Source organism: Ursus arctos, unplaced genomic scaffold, assembly GCF_023065955.2.
Source record: "Ursus arctos isolate Adak ecotype North America unplaced genomic scaffold, UrsArc2.0 scaffold_10, whole genome shotgun sequence".
In the NCBI taxonomy this organism is placed as follows: domain Eukaryota; kingdom Metazoa; phylum Chordata; class Mammalia; order Carnivora; family Ursidae; genus Ursus; species Ursus arctos.
Genome location: NW_026622764.1, coordinates 14204488 through 14222810, shown reverse-complemented (window position 1 = coordinate 14222810; position 18323 = coordinate 14204488). Strand labels below are relative to the sequence as shown.

The following is an 18323-nucleotide window of genomic DNA, read 5'->3' as shown; positions in this document are numbered from 1 at the left end:
CCTCTCCCTTTACTTACCCCTTCTCCCCTGTGCTCACTCTCTCTCCCCGCCTCAAAAAACAAAAAACAAAAAACAAAAAAAAAAGAAACTATATTTATGAATCCTAGCAAATATTATGAACATTATGGTTTTGTTTTTTTCTCCAAGTTTTAAATCTGTTTCAGATTTAAGAAGAAAGGAATCTGAAGAGAAAGGAGTATCAACAAGATACAGAATCCCCATATATTTTTTCACATAAAATTCACATTTGATAGGTATGTTAATTTAAAAAATCTTTAACTGTTCAGGTGGAAATTATGTAAAACCTAGTAAGGAAATTATCAAACGTAATTTTTATAGACAAAAATTTTTGTAAGACAAAAATTTTATCTTTATCTTAGATAAAACTGTACCTGAATATAATGCCGAAGAACATACAGAATTTCCCCATTTCGAGCTTTTTCAGACAGAACTTTGTGAAATTTACTAAATCCTCTGGTACCAATTTCAGCATAGAGTATAGTCACTGGTAAGTTCTCTTTGTCTGTAGGAAATATATGATCTCCTTTAAACAGATAAGGTCTGGGCCTAAAATGGAAACAGAGCATAAATATTTATTTATTTATAAAGATTTTAAGTAATCTCTACACAAAACGTGGGGCTCAAACTCACAACTCCAAAATCAACAGTTGCATGCTCTACTGACTGAGCCAGCTGGGCACCCCAAAACACAAACTTTTAAAAGAACTGAAAGAGAATATTAAAAACACATCATGACCTTTTATAATTTCTGCTTATCAAACAACTTACAGGAAAAAAAATACACATATATACGCACACACATATACACCCATACATACACACACGTATATATACACATATACGTACGTACACACACACACACACACACACACACACATATATATCTATATATATGATTACAGAAAAAGACTTTAAACTTCCTGTGGTGAATTTTCATCCTGTGTACAGGTTAACATAGTGATTTCTGTGGGAAAATTAAAAAATGTAAAGATAATACACCTACAAAATAACTTTCCTTACACACAAAACAATACAACAAACATATAAGATAGAATGTAATGCTGAAAATTTTATAGCTATATATGTGAGAAAGAATCCACATTTAGTACATGAAATCTGAGGGAATCAATAGAAAGTGACTTCTACTCAAGACAAAAAGGAAATCTGGTTAACCCAAAATTGAATATTACGATATTTTTCATGAACAAGGTTTACTATCTATAAATAACATATAACAGCATATTTTTCAAAGGAAAATTTTCCTTTTCTTCAATTAGAAGGTATAATTTTTCATAGCTCACATTTCCTAAAAATGGGTTCTAAATATTTAAAAAACAAAAGCACTATATCATACAAAGATTATCAGTACTTAATATGAATGACAACTCATGAAATCCTCAAGGATAATCAAAGAAACAGAAAAGTCCTATGGTCTGGGCCTATGATAGATTTTGATCCCTTCTTATTTGCCAGGCACTATGCTACATTCTTTATACTTATTAGCATATTCTATTTTCCCAACAATTCCTTTAGATAGTTACTATCATTTACTTAAACTTTAAAGGTTCCTGAGGCTCAGACAAGTTAAATATCCAGGACAAGACCAAACAAAGCCAGGATTTCTACTCCTGTCTATGGAATCCTAAAACCACATCTTTTAACAATTTACACAGGTAGAAAGAAAAATGAGATAATGAAGTTAATAATAAAGGTGTTGAGAAATAACTTTTATATAATGAATTCAGATCTCTACAGCCTTTTAGTCATTTACTATCTTTAAATAACAAATATGAAAAAAAGGAGAGAGGGACAGGGACATGAATAACAACACTACAGCATACTCGTGAAAAGACTGTGGGGTTTGAAAGTAAGCAGAATTGGATTCAAGTTCAAGTTTCATTACTTACTTGCTATGTGATGATTCTGAACCAGTGATTTGATCTCTCTTGGGTCTATTTCTTTATCTGCTCAAGAGGAGGAATTCTCACTACCTCCTAGGAGTGTCCTAAAGATTTACCAAAATGACTTGCAAATAGTTGAGCAGAGCATAAAGCACATGCTTGATGCTCAAGAAAGAATCATTCTTCTCTCATTCTTGCAAACCTCCACTTATTTAAACTATTGATCAACGGTGCCATCAAGGAAAAAAGGAATCAAATGTTGGATGGTATACCACTACTAATGATCAAAGTAGGGGGTATTTATCCATGTAACTGTAAATATATATATATACCTTATTTCTAAAAGGATATACAAGAACTTGATAGCACTGGTTGACTCTGAGGAAAAGTTCTAGAAGTCTGGAGTGAAAAGGAATTCTATAATTTGCTTTATGTATGCATTGTATTTCTCTAATTTTTAATGTTTAAACTTAATACATTGGGAATATGTCCCTTTGGTAGAAATTAACATAAAATTCATCAAAAAATAAAAAGGGACAAATTCTGCCCTCAGATGAACATACTTAATTGTTAGGTCACTTTCTATTGATTCCCTCAGGTTTCATATACTAGATGTGGTTAGGATTCTTTTTTACTTATTAACTATAAAATTTTATAGCATGTATATATTACAGTCTATCTTATGTTTATTATATTGGTTTGTGTGTAAGTTCCTTTGTAGGCATATTTTCTTTACATTTTTTAATTCTCCCACAGTAGTTAATTTAACCTGCACAAAGTAAGAAAATTCTCAAAATCAAAATTTAAAATGAAAATGGAATCTTTTTATCAAGAAATGATTTTAAATATGAAAAATTCAAAATAATATTCTATTACTTATTAGAGCTAAATAAAAATTGATAAAATGGTTTGGTGATAACCACTATCTGTTATTTTATAGAGAAACATTTCTTAGAATATTCATGATAAACTTACAGATTTTCTACAATAAACTATGATAAATAACATAACTTTTCAGTTTTCTGATATGGCTGAAAAATTGTACATGTATAAACTACATCTTCTAATAGAGAAATTCAAATTTCTATTTTGTTTAATTACAGAACAAATTTAATTTTAATTTCTTACCTATGAAAATAACTTTTACATTTAAAAACTGGCTAAATTACTATTTTTCCAGATTACTGACTTACTTTAAATCAAAACCACTCAAGTGCTCAATACCTCTTACTAACAGAATAATGAAAACTTCCACTAATTACTTGGCTTCCAATGTGTCATATTTCTGGACATTAACATGGAGTACTTTGTTTATGTCAGGTTTATAAGATTGCATGAGTTCCAGCACCTTTACAGTGGTTTATGGTTTGGCTGTCATGGTACGTATGCATTCGCCCATCTTATTTTAATAAATTTCTTTTGAAGTTTTACACATTCATCCACTTTAATTTTTTTTTTTTTTTTAAGATTTTGAGAGAGAAAGGGAGCATGAACAGGGAGGGCGGTGGCAGCAGACACAGAGGGTTAAGCAGACTCCCCACTGAGCAGGGAGCCCCATCCGGGGCTCAACCCCAGAACCCTGGGATCATAACCTGAGCCAAAGACAGATGCTTAACTGACTGAGCCACCCAGGTGCCCCATCATCCACTTTCATTCTTAACATTTAATGTAAGATATGATTTTTAAAATATTACTGTCAATGCTTGGATTTTTGAAACATGAAATAAAATTTTATCAGCCCCAAGTAAGAGCTGAGTTCATGATTAATCTCTTCTGCAACAGGTGAAGAGACAAGAATGTGCAAAACAAGAGAAATAGAATTAGTTGCCATTCTTCATAGGATCCTATCAATAAACACAAAAAGGATGCTAAATCATAGTAAAAAGGAATCAAACTAGATGCAATTATTAAAAACATTTCATTAATTTTAATTGATATCTTGGAACTCAAATGGCACTAAGTCAAATGGATTATTAAAAATACTGATTTTTATCAAATCAGTACTATATTAGTGCATTTCATAATTTATGCAAGGTATCTTACATTTTAATATTGTCTGAAAGAAAATGTTTTCAAATAATTTATTATTGTTAGTAATTGGAAAGGCTGCTAATAAAACAGTGCTAGTAGATAAATCTTTAGATCGAAAATAAAAGGAAAAATTAGAAGAAAGGGAAGAGATTTTCCAGAGACAAAGGTCTCCTGAGTGTAGATCTCCACCTCCCCCACCCAAATTCATGCATAAATATGCAGACTGGCACAACTTCATCTTAATGATGCAAACTCACGTCCTTCTGTGCCCAGAGCAGCCTTGGGTTAGGCCACATGAAGACGGTGGCTGCAGCTACCAGGTGTGAGTTTGACAATTTTGGAACTGGAGTGACATGTGTCACTTTCAGGTTTTATGTTTGTATTTGAGAAAAGCAGGCACAGAATGTTTCCACTGGGGACAGGGCTTTCTTTTTTGGCCCGTTTGTTGTCCCCAGGGAATATCTGCAGTGACAGCAAAGATCAGGTGGGTATAAACTCCCTTGCACAGCTTTTAAGGGCTAGCAGACTGACGTCAGACTACATCCCATCTGACATAGGACATACTAGCCCCCTGGGACTTATTCACAGTCAGTTGAATCTGGGACCCTGTAGGCATGGTTTGAGGCTAATCTTGCAGACAGATCTCATCCTGCTGCTCGGAGTCCTGTTGTAGCCTTAATTAAACGCTTTAGAAGACAAGAGAATGGCTGATGAGTAGCACAGTCACAAAAATTTGAGTACAGTCAAGATTTTGTCAGGCCCGGGATGGACTGTTGGGAGAGGCATTCTGCCATAGCTGTTGACGGTCTTTCGGGGTACATCAAGACTATGACAGGCCGTTCCTCGGGGTTTACAGCAAGAGACTTGGAGATGTGTGTTATGGTCTCCCTCGGGGACAAAGAGCAGGCTGCTGAGTGCTTGTTAGAAGTCATAAATTCCCCAAGCTCATGTCCTTCAGCTGTGATGCATTCCCAGCTGCTGTGCAGTGTTCCTGCGGGCCCGTTTCCACCCCTGGGGAATGAGGAGCTACAGGAATTGGCGCAAGCAGGCTCTCGCTCACGCTGCTTCTGACCCAAGAGCCTCCTGTCAGAATCCGGGATACAGGCAAAGGCAAGCTTATTAGCTTGGAGGTAGGGCAGAATCAATTCCCCAGCCCGAGAGAAGCGATGTATAGCATTTAGGTGAATACAGTTTCCTTTTTGTGAACCTTAGGCCATAATCCTTGGTTTATAACCTATTGATATTTGTCCATAGTGGCTGTTTTTTTCTTTTTTAAGCAAATAACTTATGTATTTAATTTTTTCCCTTTACAAATGTTCCTTGTTCTTAAATTTTCTTCAGTTTTCATTTTCTTTCATGTTTTCCAGGTTAGATTTTTAGTCTTTCTTTAAAGAAATGACTGAGTAAAACAACAAACATGTTATTTTCTTCTTCTTTTGGTTGAGCTGAAACTTTTTTTTTTTTTAATCATAACACATTAGGGCATTGAAGTTGCTTTTCTTTTCTGTGTGGTATTCTCACCACCCCAATTTCAAAAAAAAAATATTCCTTAATAGTTTTATTTCCTTTTGGGGGGCAGGAGGAGCAAGTTATACTTATTTAGGATGACGAGGATTACTGTCACTTTCTCCCAAATACATAATCATATGTATTTACATATATGATATCTGTCAAGTTTTAGGGCAGATCCAGAGCACAGACCTTTGAACAGGAGGTAGAGAAGAGATAAATCATTCTACCTTTTTTTGGCTAGAAAGTTGTTGTGTCTCAAGTAGTGAGGTATTATGTTTGAGGTGGTAAGCAGCTTGACTTCACTCAGACTAAAAGAATGGGCCTAACACTGTGAGCATTTACAGAAATACTCAGACTGGCAGATGGGCAACCGCAATTTATTTTCACAGCGTACAGCCCCAAAGAGTGGTGCCTTTACTCTGCCAGTTGGTGGTCTTCCACGTGGCAGACCAGACGGGTAGGCCACAGGCAACAGTCCAAGAGGCAGTATAAATGTACCAAGTCTCACCAAGGGGTCAGAGACTAGTCAGGGATAGGAGTACTGCCTTGAATTCTGCTCACTGAACGCAGTGACCCCCTCTGCTTTTGGTGGACACAGCTGTGGCTGGACTGGACAGTAACAGCCGCCTAAAGATACCACCAGCTTTAACCTAGCTGAACACACCAGCAACGTAGCCCAGGCATTAAGGGAAACCACTGTGGACTGAGGGCCCCACTGAGCCAGAAACTTTACTGATTGGAACAGGACACGTGGTTTGTCCCAAAGGGTAGCTACCACTTTTCCATGTAAATCTCAGATCACACTAAGTCAAAACAACTACGCGCTTGAATATATCATTTTCACTTAACCAGAGCGACTTGTTGGGTCCCTCCATCTCGTTAATCATTGAATCCTATTTGACCTGTGCCCAAATGTAAAACATTAGGTGCTAGAGTCACAAGGCTTCCCTGGGTTAGGCCTTCAGTTTCAGTAAGAGCGTAAGAGCCCCTAAGAGCTACTTTTGAAAAAGGAGTATACTTGGTGACCGAGTCAAGCAGGTGGCGCTGTTGTACTCGAAACTGCTTCTGGGTATTCCGCCGCCACTCAAACTGTAACTAAAGTTGGGATTTTAGCTCAACTTTCTCCTCCTGAGATTCTATGTTGTTCACCTGGGAACAGACGGTACATGTGGCAGTCTCCCTCGAGACTTCGTGAGCATTCACAGTATAGACAGACACAGTATCAGTGCCAAACATAATTCAATCGTGGAAGCCAAAATAATAAAACTTCATCGGATTGGTCTAGAGATCATTTTAAACCCTTGTCCATTGTGAACACCTTCCAAACTCCAGCAGTTGAGTTTGGGTGCCTCTTCCTGTAGGAACATAGGAATATACATCAAGAAGCTGGGACAGGGGCTACAGCAAGTTATCAGAAAACCGCTATCACCCAGCCAGGAGCAGAGAGTACAAAATGGCAGGGGGAAAGAGGAGAGCAGTAGGGAAAAATTTTAAGTGTTGAGTTTTTGTTTTCCACTAACCATGTGGCCCTTGTCCTTCCTTTTCTGGAAAGCCATGTGTCTGTCAACATCTCCCCCTTGTTTCTAAAACTGTCAAGAACTGTAAAAGATCTAAGGTTTGACTTTACCCAACCTACAAAACATTTTTCATTCCTTGGTGGGGGCGGGGAGGGGGGGCAAAATATGGACCTAAATGGATACCACGCAAATAGTGGGTGTATGTTGTAAATGAGGGACACTGTCCTTGGGGGGAACCACTGCTTTATAGCAAGCAGTAAACAAGCGTGCTCTTCTTTCCAAAGGGAAAATCACCTCATTCCTCCAGGTTGCCTGCTACAAACACAACTCTGAGAAATGGCTCAGGTAAAGAGCAGTCAGGGTCTTCCACTCTCTATTCATCAGACCAAGGACACACAAGGCTCACAGGGCCCACTGCAGATGGCCTCTCCCAAAAGCTTGAAGTTAACCTCTTTTTAATCTTAATTTTATATTTAATACTTAAATATTCAAGAAAATTATAAAGTCAGGCATCAAAAATTAATACTTTCAAAAGTTACCAAAATTATGTTTTAAAAATGCACTGGAAAAGAAAAACATGCACAAGGGCTGACAATTTCACAGTCTATTAAAGCTACAAAGGGGAAAAAGAAAAGCTATAAAGGAATTGAAGATCTTGCCATTTGTGACAACATGGATGGACCTAGGGGGTGTCACGTTAAGTAAAATAAGACAGAGAAAGGCAAGTGTGATTTCACTTATATGTGGAATCTAAAAAACAAATGAATAAACAAAAAAAACAGAAACTGAAATACAGACAACAAACTGGTGGTTCCCAGAGTAGAGTGGGAGGGTGGGCAAAATAGGCAAAAGGGATTAAGGAGGTACAAACTTCTAGTTATAAAATAAGTCACAGAGATTAAAAAGTATAGCATAAGGAATAAAGCCAATAATACTGTATTAATGTTGCATAGTGACAGAGGATAAACATACTTATCATGGTGAGCGCTGTAAAAAGTACAGAATTGTTGAATTACTATGTTGTGCACTTGAAGCGAATATAATGTTTATCAACTATACTTAATAAAAACAAAACAAAAATTCAATGCAGACACCCCTAAAACATAGCAGGGGGTACTTTTCACAGAAACTTGATGGATCTAAAACACATAAAAGTATTAAAACACCTGGATCAAACTCCTGAGAAGTAAACTGCTATATTAAAAAAAAGAATTGATAATTTCTATAATATACATTTCTATGACATATATATGTGCAAGAACAGTATTTACAGAAATAACATGGTTGCCTAATTCACTGTATGAAGCTAAAATGACTGTTTTAAAAACATGGCAATTATAATTTAAATAGCTAATATCTATTAAAATAGAAGCATGAATCTTAAAACATAAGCAATCTTAATTTAAGAGAAATTAAGATACCCCACATCATTAAAAAATGCAAAGATGGTACCATATTTTAATAGAGAGTACAATACACAGTATGTCCAATGAGAAAAACTATGTATTCACCACAATAAAATAATTGATGTTATTTCTGATTTTAAAGACCTAAAATTACAAAACTAACATTTTAAAAGGTATGAAAAAAGAAAAGAAGGTATGAACAGAAGACATACCATGTCATCTGTTGAGAGATTCATTATAATAAAGATTTAAATTGTTCTTAAATTAACCAACAGATTTAATGTAATTCTAATTAAAATCCTACCGAGGCTTTTTAGGAAGGGAATTTGGCAGGAGAAAAAGGACTCTAATGTTAATTTGAAAGCATCAATAACCACAAAAAGCCAAAAAAAATTTGGAGGAAATAAAGTAGCAATGAAATTGTACTGTCAGATATCAGAATATCTTATAAAATAAATACTAAAACAGCATGGCACTGCCACAAGAAACAGTTAATGTACAGGACAGCTATGAAATTGAGCATAACATAAACATCATAAATATAATGAATATATAATCGACTAGTCACCTGAAGGGGAAAAAGATCTGACTGGATCCTTACCTTTGATAACAGTAATTTACATGGATTAAAAGTTTAAAGTAAAATGAAAGGAAAAACTTTAGGAAAGCTACTGGAAAATAATAGTTAAAATCTCTCAGGTTTGGAAAAAAGTATAAAAACACACACATAAAAGAAAATTTGGGCTACATAAAATTAAAGAGGCTTCTGTATATTAAAATTAATATAAAATGCAAGAAAATATTTTAAAAGGTTTACAACAAAAAAAGAGAAGTATTGATATGAATTACTAAACATATATTACTATTTAATAAAGAACTCTTTCAAAATTAGAGAAGCTTTAACACTTTTTAAAGTATAAATAAATCAGACAGTAAAACATATATTGGTACTAAAAAAGTAATGATTTCCTTCTGATTACCCATATCCATTTGTATTAAATACCTGGAAGAAGTAAAAATGTTTTTAATAATACATTATAACAAAGCAACTCTATACTCTGTATTATTGTTTGTATTAATTTTCTTATTGCCAAGTTATTCACTCAGTTTATATTTAAAGAGATAGAGTCCAAATAAAACCAGTTTTGCGTGTTTATTTGAAAAAACAATCTGTGATTATATAAGACATATTTAATGTATTTTATGGTATTTTGGTATAATTTATATTCTAAAATCAAAAGTTAATGAGACAAAATATTGAAAATACCCATACATTTTAGAAAAGGACTTGAACTACCAACTCAGATTCAGTTTTTCAATACAGGGTATATTCCTTAATAAGCAATATTTTCATTATTAAAAATTTTTATTCTAAGAAATTTCTATTTCAACCCTCATCTCTTTTCATAAACCATGTCTTTCATTATAGGCTATCATGAACTTACCTTGAAGTAGCCTTCTTCAGCAGCTTTTTAAGCTCATTAATTTTACAGGTGTGTTTCCTATGGATAACCACAAATGCATCACAGCCATCTGGCGGGGGCTCATCAGCTGCAATCTAAGATTTCAAAGATTATATTTAGCCATAGTAGTTGATAATTACAATATGATCTTTAAAACTCATATATTCCTTTGATTAAAATAACTCATCAACTACTATTAAGTTATTGCTCTAATTAAAGTAAAAAATATCTAGGCAGGCAGAATCAAATACTTTAACAAAATCAACTTTATAGTAGGAACATGCTTCAAAGTCACTGAAAAATGCCATCAAAAAAAAATGCCATCAAATTAAAATTTTCATTACAGTTAATTTCAATAATCATTTGTCCTCATAATTTCCTTATTCTAAATAACTATAAAATTATATAATGTATTTTATTATAATCAATTAACAATGATAATACAATCAATGACAGGCTATGGAAGCAGGTATTATTAAGTCTATAGATTTTTTTCTCCCCAAAGATTTTATTATTTGTCAGAGAGAGAGAGAGTGCAAGAGAGCATGTGCACAAGCAGGGGGAGGAGCAGGCAGAGGGAGAAGCAGGCTCCCTGCTGAGCAAAGAGCCCGATGTGGGACTTGATCCCAGGACTCGACCCAGTACTGGGGATCATGACCTAAGCACCCCTGGGCAGACGTTTAACTGACTGAGCCACCCAGGTGACCCTTCTGTAGATTCTTTTGAACCAAAGATATTCACGTTAAGATTTATGCATATTACCAGCATGTTTCTTTATCAGCTATAGTTTGGGTACTTTTACATACCTGTTGAAACATCTGAATAGTTGGTGAGTATGCCCTTATAGAGAAAGCAAACTTTAAGAGATTGATATGTAAATTGTCTAAGAATTGTCCAGCTTTCTTCAGGATTAAGTTGTAGTAAGAATAAGATGATTCTATAAAAAAAATTCAAGAGAAAAGGATGTTATTTTCATTTTTAACACATCGGCACATCCCTACTGTAAAGCTAACTTAATATCATCAAATCCTGGTTATCAAAGTTTGGTTATGGGCGGTGCTGGAGAAAAATGGAAGATCAAGATCTGGTTTACTAACTTCATTTGGATGTTCCAGTGAAGTACCATCAAGCAATGTGAGTCCAGGTGAAAATAATCCTGCCATTAAAATCTATTTGGAAGATGCCAGCATATCAGATTAATTCACTCCAAGGCTGTGGGGTTATAATACAAGGATAAGATGCAGGCCCTACCTATGATTTAAGAGGAGACTAAGAACAGCACAAAAAAATTAAATATGACTTAATAAATTTTAAATGACATGTATAAATAAATTCTACTCAGATTGAGTACGCATAGCCAAAAGCAATTAGTGTGTCCAGAATGCTTTAGAAGACAGAATTTGAAGCAGACCTTAAAGAATAAGAGAAATGTCTTTTTGTATACAACAAATAACCTGAACTGCTGTTTCCCTCCTCTAAACCCATCTGCAAAGATCCCAAACACCATAAAGAGAAGGATGAATCCCAGAGGGTAAGAACTCTTGGACACCCCTGGGCAGATGTAGATCATCTGGCTGAAAGAGGGCCAAGAGCTGAAGGGGGCCCGGTGACACTCATGGGGTAAGCAGGGAAAGAACCATCTATTTTTGCCCTTTCCTTTTCTCTATACCGCCTGGGATGTAATTATCGTCTGCACTGTTGCCCCTGTGTCAGCCAGAGGTGATAAGGTAACAGCACCGCAGCTCTGGAGCAGCTGGGATAGGCCCCTCATAAGCTGCCCCCTGGACATTCCCTGGTCATTTCCTCTCCCTTTGCTCCCTGGTACTAAGTTATCAATTGACAGAAGAAACTTCATTAAAAGAGCAGAGCTAGGGTAGACTCATCTGTACTCACAGATCACAGTTCCTGGATGTGTAACCACAGACACCATCCTGGGGGGCGGTGGGGTAGAAAGGGTGCTGCGTGGAAAGAGAAACTCTGGGGGTTGTGAGGGAGACTGGACTGCTTATTGATTGCTACAGTGTCTACTCTTTGTTCAAAAGGTGCTGGGCTCTTGACCCTTGGCTCCTCTCCTTACTACAACCCATTCAGGTGTCACCCGGCCCTCTACGGTGCCCTGTGGGAATCAGAGCACAGGAAACCAGCACAAATATGTAGGTATGGTGGGTGCTGCTTTTTCTTTGAGTAATAAAGTCCTTTGTCTCTCACCCAGGGGTTTCAGGTCTTCTGTCAGCATCCATGAAACTAATCTGTTAGCTTGGAAATGGTAAAATCTCAGATCCTTCACAGTACTTGACAGATCTGACAACAGAGCTGGAATGCTGACAGATACACAGAGTTCTGGAGGAGAAAAGACCCAGCCTCATGGGTCAACCGATAGAATTTAAAGGAAGTTCTTGTAAATTGATAGTGAACATACTTATAAAATTATATGGTCAATCAGGCAATAAATAGTCCTCCACTTTGTTGCCTATTATTGAAAAGAAAATAAGGAAGAAGTTACAGATCAAGAACTGGGCAGTAGATTCGAAGGCATTTACCCAAATGAGGTCTTAGTTGTTAACTCTAATCCATGCAAGGGGACTTCCCCACCAGTGGTTCTGTCAGCATCCAGTCCAACCCACCGTGCAACTACAAAGACCTATCTTGGGTTAGGATAACGTTTGACCTTCTTCAGACAAGAGCTACAGACATGCATACCTACACAAAGTGAAAAAGGAAGGAAATCTGTTACTATGGACAGAAGGCCAGAAGATCATTAGAACTTTGGCTTGCCAGACAGAGGAGAGTACATAATGCAGAATTAAAACCAACTTATGATTCAACAATTCCTACAGTCTAGCACGCCAACCTTAGATCCTTTCAAACAGGACAGTAAAAAGCCTCAAAAGTTACTGTAATGGGTCGTGGCTGAGAAGAGAGAGCTGTGAGCCACTCAGGGGATTTCCCTTGGTCAGTTAGAAAGTCTTTCAGCTCTGATCCAGGACTCCCATGTCTCATGTCTGATCCTTGAAAATGTGGAAAGCTAAGTTTTTAGCTTGTAAGTATGATAAAAAACCTCAGCCCCCTTACAGTTCTTGACAAAAAGCTCAAGAATGAGAGAAAAAACAGAGGGATATGCAAACCATTCTGAAAGAACTAAGGAAAGAACAAGAAAGAATACCAGGAAATAAAGACTAGAAGTAACACAAAAGTAAAAAGAATCAGGAAAAACAGAAATAGAGAATATGCAGGGAAAGCGTGAAGAAAGTGAAACAGAAATAAAAGGAATAGGAGAAGCGGAAAAAAATATTTAAGAGTAAATGACAGATCCAGAAGTCCAGCAAAGGAGATCTACGATAAGTATATTCGTGTCCCTAATGCAGAAAATCAAAGGAAGAGAAGAGAATGAACAGAGAACTCTCCAGAATTAAAAGGAACAGTGAGTCCACATATCTATAGGAATGAAAACTCAGTATGTTTAGGACTGCAACATTTTCTAGTAAAACTATGGGACCCTAAGCTTAAAAATCTGAAGTATAAAATTCATGCATACACAGTCCTGTATGTGAGGAACTCAAGGCCATTATTCCTAGGAGTTATTCATAAGGCATCAACTAGGGAGCAAGCTTTACCTAACCAAGAAATAATTGGAGGAACTGTAGCATAAAGTTTGACGGTGAGCTCTGAATATACTTAACTGTAGAAACAAGACTAAATGAAGGAGTTGAGATTTACAACAGACTATGTAAATGCTGCACGCTCCAGTGATGCAGAAAAGCATACCACCAACCAAACTGTGACAAAGGGGAACTTAAGTGGGAAGTAAAGTAAGCTGGGTGATTCCCCATAAATGTTAGCTGGGAATAGAGGAATATCACTGAAGCCAACAAAGCAAGCAGTGGAAGCTTATGTATACTTACGAATACAAAAATGAACACGAAGAATAGTGGGGACCAAAATCAGACATTGGTGAGGGGAAGACAGGATCATTAGCCATCTCATTACTGCTTGTAGGGACCAAGAGACAATACCCAAGGAGAGAGGAGGCTAACAGCTCTGGGCCTTCACACGCCACTCCTCCGGCATGACATGCAGAAGGGGAAGCCGTGCATGTCCAGCCAACACCTATTCAGCAAACCTCCGCTTAAGTGTCATTTGTTTTGGAGAGAGATTTCCCTGACCTCCCAGTCCAGATCCTGTTACACTCTCTGACAGGCCTATACTATCTCTAGATCAAGTCTCAAAACCGTAATGAAAAATTACTTGTAAATTTTTTATGCTGTCCCTCCCATTAGGCTATAAGCTGTGAAGGCAGAAATCTTTTCTAGGCTTTCAATCGTGTCTTTCTGCTCCTGGCACACAAAATCGGTCTTCAATCCATTTCTGGAATTAATGTTTAAGAAATGAATAGGTCTCTTCCTTCTAGGCCGGAAGACGTTCCTAATGTAGTACTTTTAAAGAGTTATATAGAATAGGTGTGTGCTCATTCACTCCTACTTCTTAAACTATAGGCAGTTTCTCAGCAAGTTATGGTGAGTTTCCCTCAAGAATAAAAAAATAATGTACGTAAGACTCACCTTCAACAGTAAAAGTAGCACAGATCAGAAAAGAGCTATTACCTTAAAAACTGATCTTAAAAAAGATGTAATAGCTACAGGGCCAACAAAAAATATAGCCAAAATGAATGTAATAGCATAACTAAGACTGTATCAGTCAAACAGGGATCAGACATCCATGAAAACAGAGTCAACAGAAACAAATGTGAGTCGCGCCTGACAACAGACATTAAATTTTGTCACCGGTCACTGTTAAGGTCTCTAATGTAGAGATGGATGTAGGGTTCAGGGGTTTAGGTTCTATAATTTAGGCTAAACTTGCAAAGATCACCTCAATCACAAGATGGATGCACCAGACTACTTGAACTGATGTTTTAAAATAACTCAATTCAGGGGCACTTGGGTGGCTCAGTCAGTTAAACATCCAACTCTTGATTTTGGCTCAGATCATGATCTGCGGCTCAGGAGACTGAGCCCCACATCAGGCTCTGCACTGGATGTGGAATCTGCTTGGGATTCTATCTCTCCCTTTCCTCCCCGTTCACTCGAGTTCTCTATAAATAAATTAAAAATAAAATAAAACTCAATCCAGGCTCACCAACTAAACTACTAATAAGAACTTTGCCCTTTCAATAACCTTCCTCTTTCTTCAGCCTCATGGTTTACTTGATTTTTGCGTGCTGGAGTTTAATATACATAAATCACGCTCACCTTCATGGGGGAAAAAAGCAGCAGCCTCCACAGTCTGCTACTGACTCATCTTACTTGCTTCATAATCTTTTTTTCCTTCTTCAGGTGTAGAATTTAGTGATTCAACACTTACATACAATACCCGGTGCTCATCACAAATCACCCATTTAACCCATCCCTCCACCAACCTCCCCCCTGGTAACCATCAGTGTGTTCTCTACAGTTAAGAGTCGGCTTCTTGGTTTTCCTCCCTAGCCCCCCAACCCATGTTCCTTTTTTCCTTAAATTCCACACATGAGTGAAATCATATGGTATTTGTCTTTCTTGGACTTGTTTCACTTCACTCCATTTCAGGTCATTGAAGATGTCAAGATTTCATTCTATTTTACAGCTGAGCAATATTCGTGTGTATGTGTACACACCACACCACTTCTTTATCCATTATCAGTTGATAGACATTTGGGCTTTTTCCATAATTTGGTTATTGTTGATAGTGCTGCTATAAACATAGGGATGCATGTATCCCTTTGAATTAGTATTTTTGTATTCTTTGGGTGAATACCCAGTAGTACAATTGCTGGGTCGTAGGGTAGCTCTATCTTTAACTTTTTGAGGAACCTCCATACTGTTTTCCAGAGTGGCTGCACCAGTTTGCACTCCCACCAATGGTGTAAGAGGGTTCCCCTTTCTCTGTATCCTCACCAACACCTGTGGTTTCTTGGGTCATTAATTTTAGCTTGGCGGTGACAACTCATCATAGTTTGGATTTGTATTTTCCTGATAATGAGGGATAATGAGCATCTTTGCATGCTTCACAGTCCATCTTCGAAGACTTAACAATACTCTTCTCTGCTTCCAACCTCGACTCATACCTCAATCTGCCATAGTTTTGATAACTATACCAATGAGATTGCTAAACACCAATTTTTCTGTTAAAACCTTAATATTCACATTCTTTGATCTGTCTATAGTATTTGGTAACATCCATCGTAAGTACTTACCACTCAATATTTCCTGGCTTCCATGACATCACACTTCCCAGGTTTTCACCTGCCTCTATGGGTACCTCCTTCTAGTCTCTATTGTGTGTTCTTCCTCTGGTTAGTTCTTAAACATTGGTGTTCTTCAGGGTTCTGCCATTGGGACCCATTTTCTTAGTGCTGATAACTCCCAAATCCTATCCCTTGGCCTAGATTTTTACCACCTAAATCGCCCACTCATATATCAGCTTACGGGATATCTTCACTTGGATATTCAACAAGCATTTCAAATGTGACACATCCAAACTGCAATCATCCTTCTATCCAAACCCGGTTCTCAGTTATAAGTAACTGAGTTAGAAATGTCATAACATTTTCCAAAAATCTTTCCCTTAAAATATATAAGCAACTTTACTTGTGTAAAAACCATTAAAATATTCAAGGATTTTGAGAATGAGTTTCTTCTATGTGTAGCACATGGGGAAGTGAGACTCTGGAATTCAGTAAACCTTGGTTGACATTTCTAACTCACCACACAAAACTCATAGGTTAGCTAATATCATGCCACTTGAATCCTGAAGCATCAATAAATACATAACTCTGTAGCAGAACCATATGAAATGGTTGAAAAACCAGGCAATTCAATGTTTAAAAGGTCTTAATTTGCTGACACATGGTAGAAAGTGTTCTCACAAATGGCATGAAACTAGCACCTGAATTCAAAGTTAAATCTTCAATATTTACAACTTTTTTAGGCAAGTAGATCACCGGAATTATTCTTCAGTAAAGAGTATTTACAGGGTTTCATGGAGATTCAACAACCTAAAAAATTACAAGTAACTGAGGATTTCAAATGTTTCCTCTAGGATAATATCTTAAAGTAAATTCAGCAAATCTGACAGTCACTGACATATTTAACTCCTCATATACAGCATCCTCTCCTACACCTAACAGTATCAGTGATGATGCAGCATATGCAATTGACCCTTGCCACTATAAAGTATTTTAATAGAATTCTGTTTTCAGTGTAATTCTTATTTAATAGAATTTTAGGTTCAACCCTGAAATACCTCCTATATTATATGCTTGAAGTAAAGCTTACGTATTCCTAAGTTTATATTCCAACTTGTTAATAATCATCTGCCATCAGATTGTCCAGGCATGTCATTTTATTTAGGGAAAATACACAGACACATCTAAGCAACTAAAGTAAGAGTTCAAAATTTATAAGAGTAATTTCCAAGAATAGCACTGAGTAAGACTATAAAGTATGTACTGAGAACCAAAGATTTGGGAAACTACATTTAGGATTTTAGGTGAAGGCCACAAAATTTTGTGGATTTTTTCCACTGTGAGAACCTTACATATTAACCTAGCCTATTTTTACCTCAAATACCAAAACTGAAATTATCAGGACGAATACAAAGCCAACCAACAAGTTTCCCATTGATTTGCCAGTCAACTTCTAAGTGGTCAAAATTCCTCTGCACAGCCTATTAAACGCTCTCTTCTGCTCTTCTTCCTTCCCTATACCTGGCTACTGCTGCTATCATCCACACTGAGCTCCAACACTCACCACTAGAAAGGCTCTCCTGCTCTCTCTGAAGTACTGACTAGGTGCCCTTTTTCATGTGCTTCCTTGTCATCATGGCCCATGAAGCTCTTATCACCTCATAGGAGAGTTTGCTCTTCCGCTGTCCCCTTCACAGTACTGTGGGGCCCGGGGAGCACAGATCACATTTATTCACCTTTGTATTCCCAGTATCTACAGCAGTGCACAGTATCTCTTGTGACTCAAAAAATGATAAATAATGAAGCTTTTCAGTAAAAGTTTTCTAAAAGAGAAAATTACTTGGTTTTTAAAATATTTGTTTAAAATATCATGAAAGGCATATCTGCTCTATTTTTTAACCTATCTCATGAAATCCTAAAATTGCTGAACTTCAAGGCCATTTGAGCCAAATGGAGTCCAGTAAGTGAACACTTAAAATAATCAAAACTGTTGTTTCTCTGACACTTACATTCAAGAACAAAATCAAACTAATCACCACAGTAAGTTGTCTCTAAACTAGTTAATCTCCATAGCAAGGAGTTTTCCCCGTGTCTATCTAAAGGCTAAAGAACTCCTCCTTGAGGGATTTCATGTTAAAATTTATTATATTCTCTGTAGAAACACAAAAACAACCTTTTTTCATAATAATTAATAATTAACCTTTTAGCCTCTGCAGCTAAAACCTCATTTCAGTCTCTTTACTGATCTTCTC

At 36.7% G+C, this 18323-nt stretch overlaps 1 protein-coding gene across 4 annotated transcripts in view; it reads right to left on the bottom strand.

The window, feature by feature from the left end:
• UGGT2 (UDP-glucose glycoprotein glucosyltransferase 2) overlaps window positions 1–18323 on the bottom strand; it is a 192237-nt gene that overhangs the window by 156196 nt on the left and 17718 nt on the right. For all 4 annotated transcript variants that reach the window (XM_026493491.4, XM_057307574.1, XM_057307558.1 and 1 more), the window contains exons 3-5: window positions 10658–10788; window positions 9834–9946; window positions 393–567 (exon numbers count right to left, since the gene is read on the bottom strand). In XM_026493491.4, coding sequence (XP_026349276.3) covers window positions 393–567; window positions 9834–9946; window positions 10658–10788 — 419 coding nt within the window. The remainder of the gene's footprint in view (window positions 1–392; window positions 568–9833; window positions 9947–10657; window positions 10789–18323) is intronic.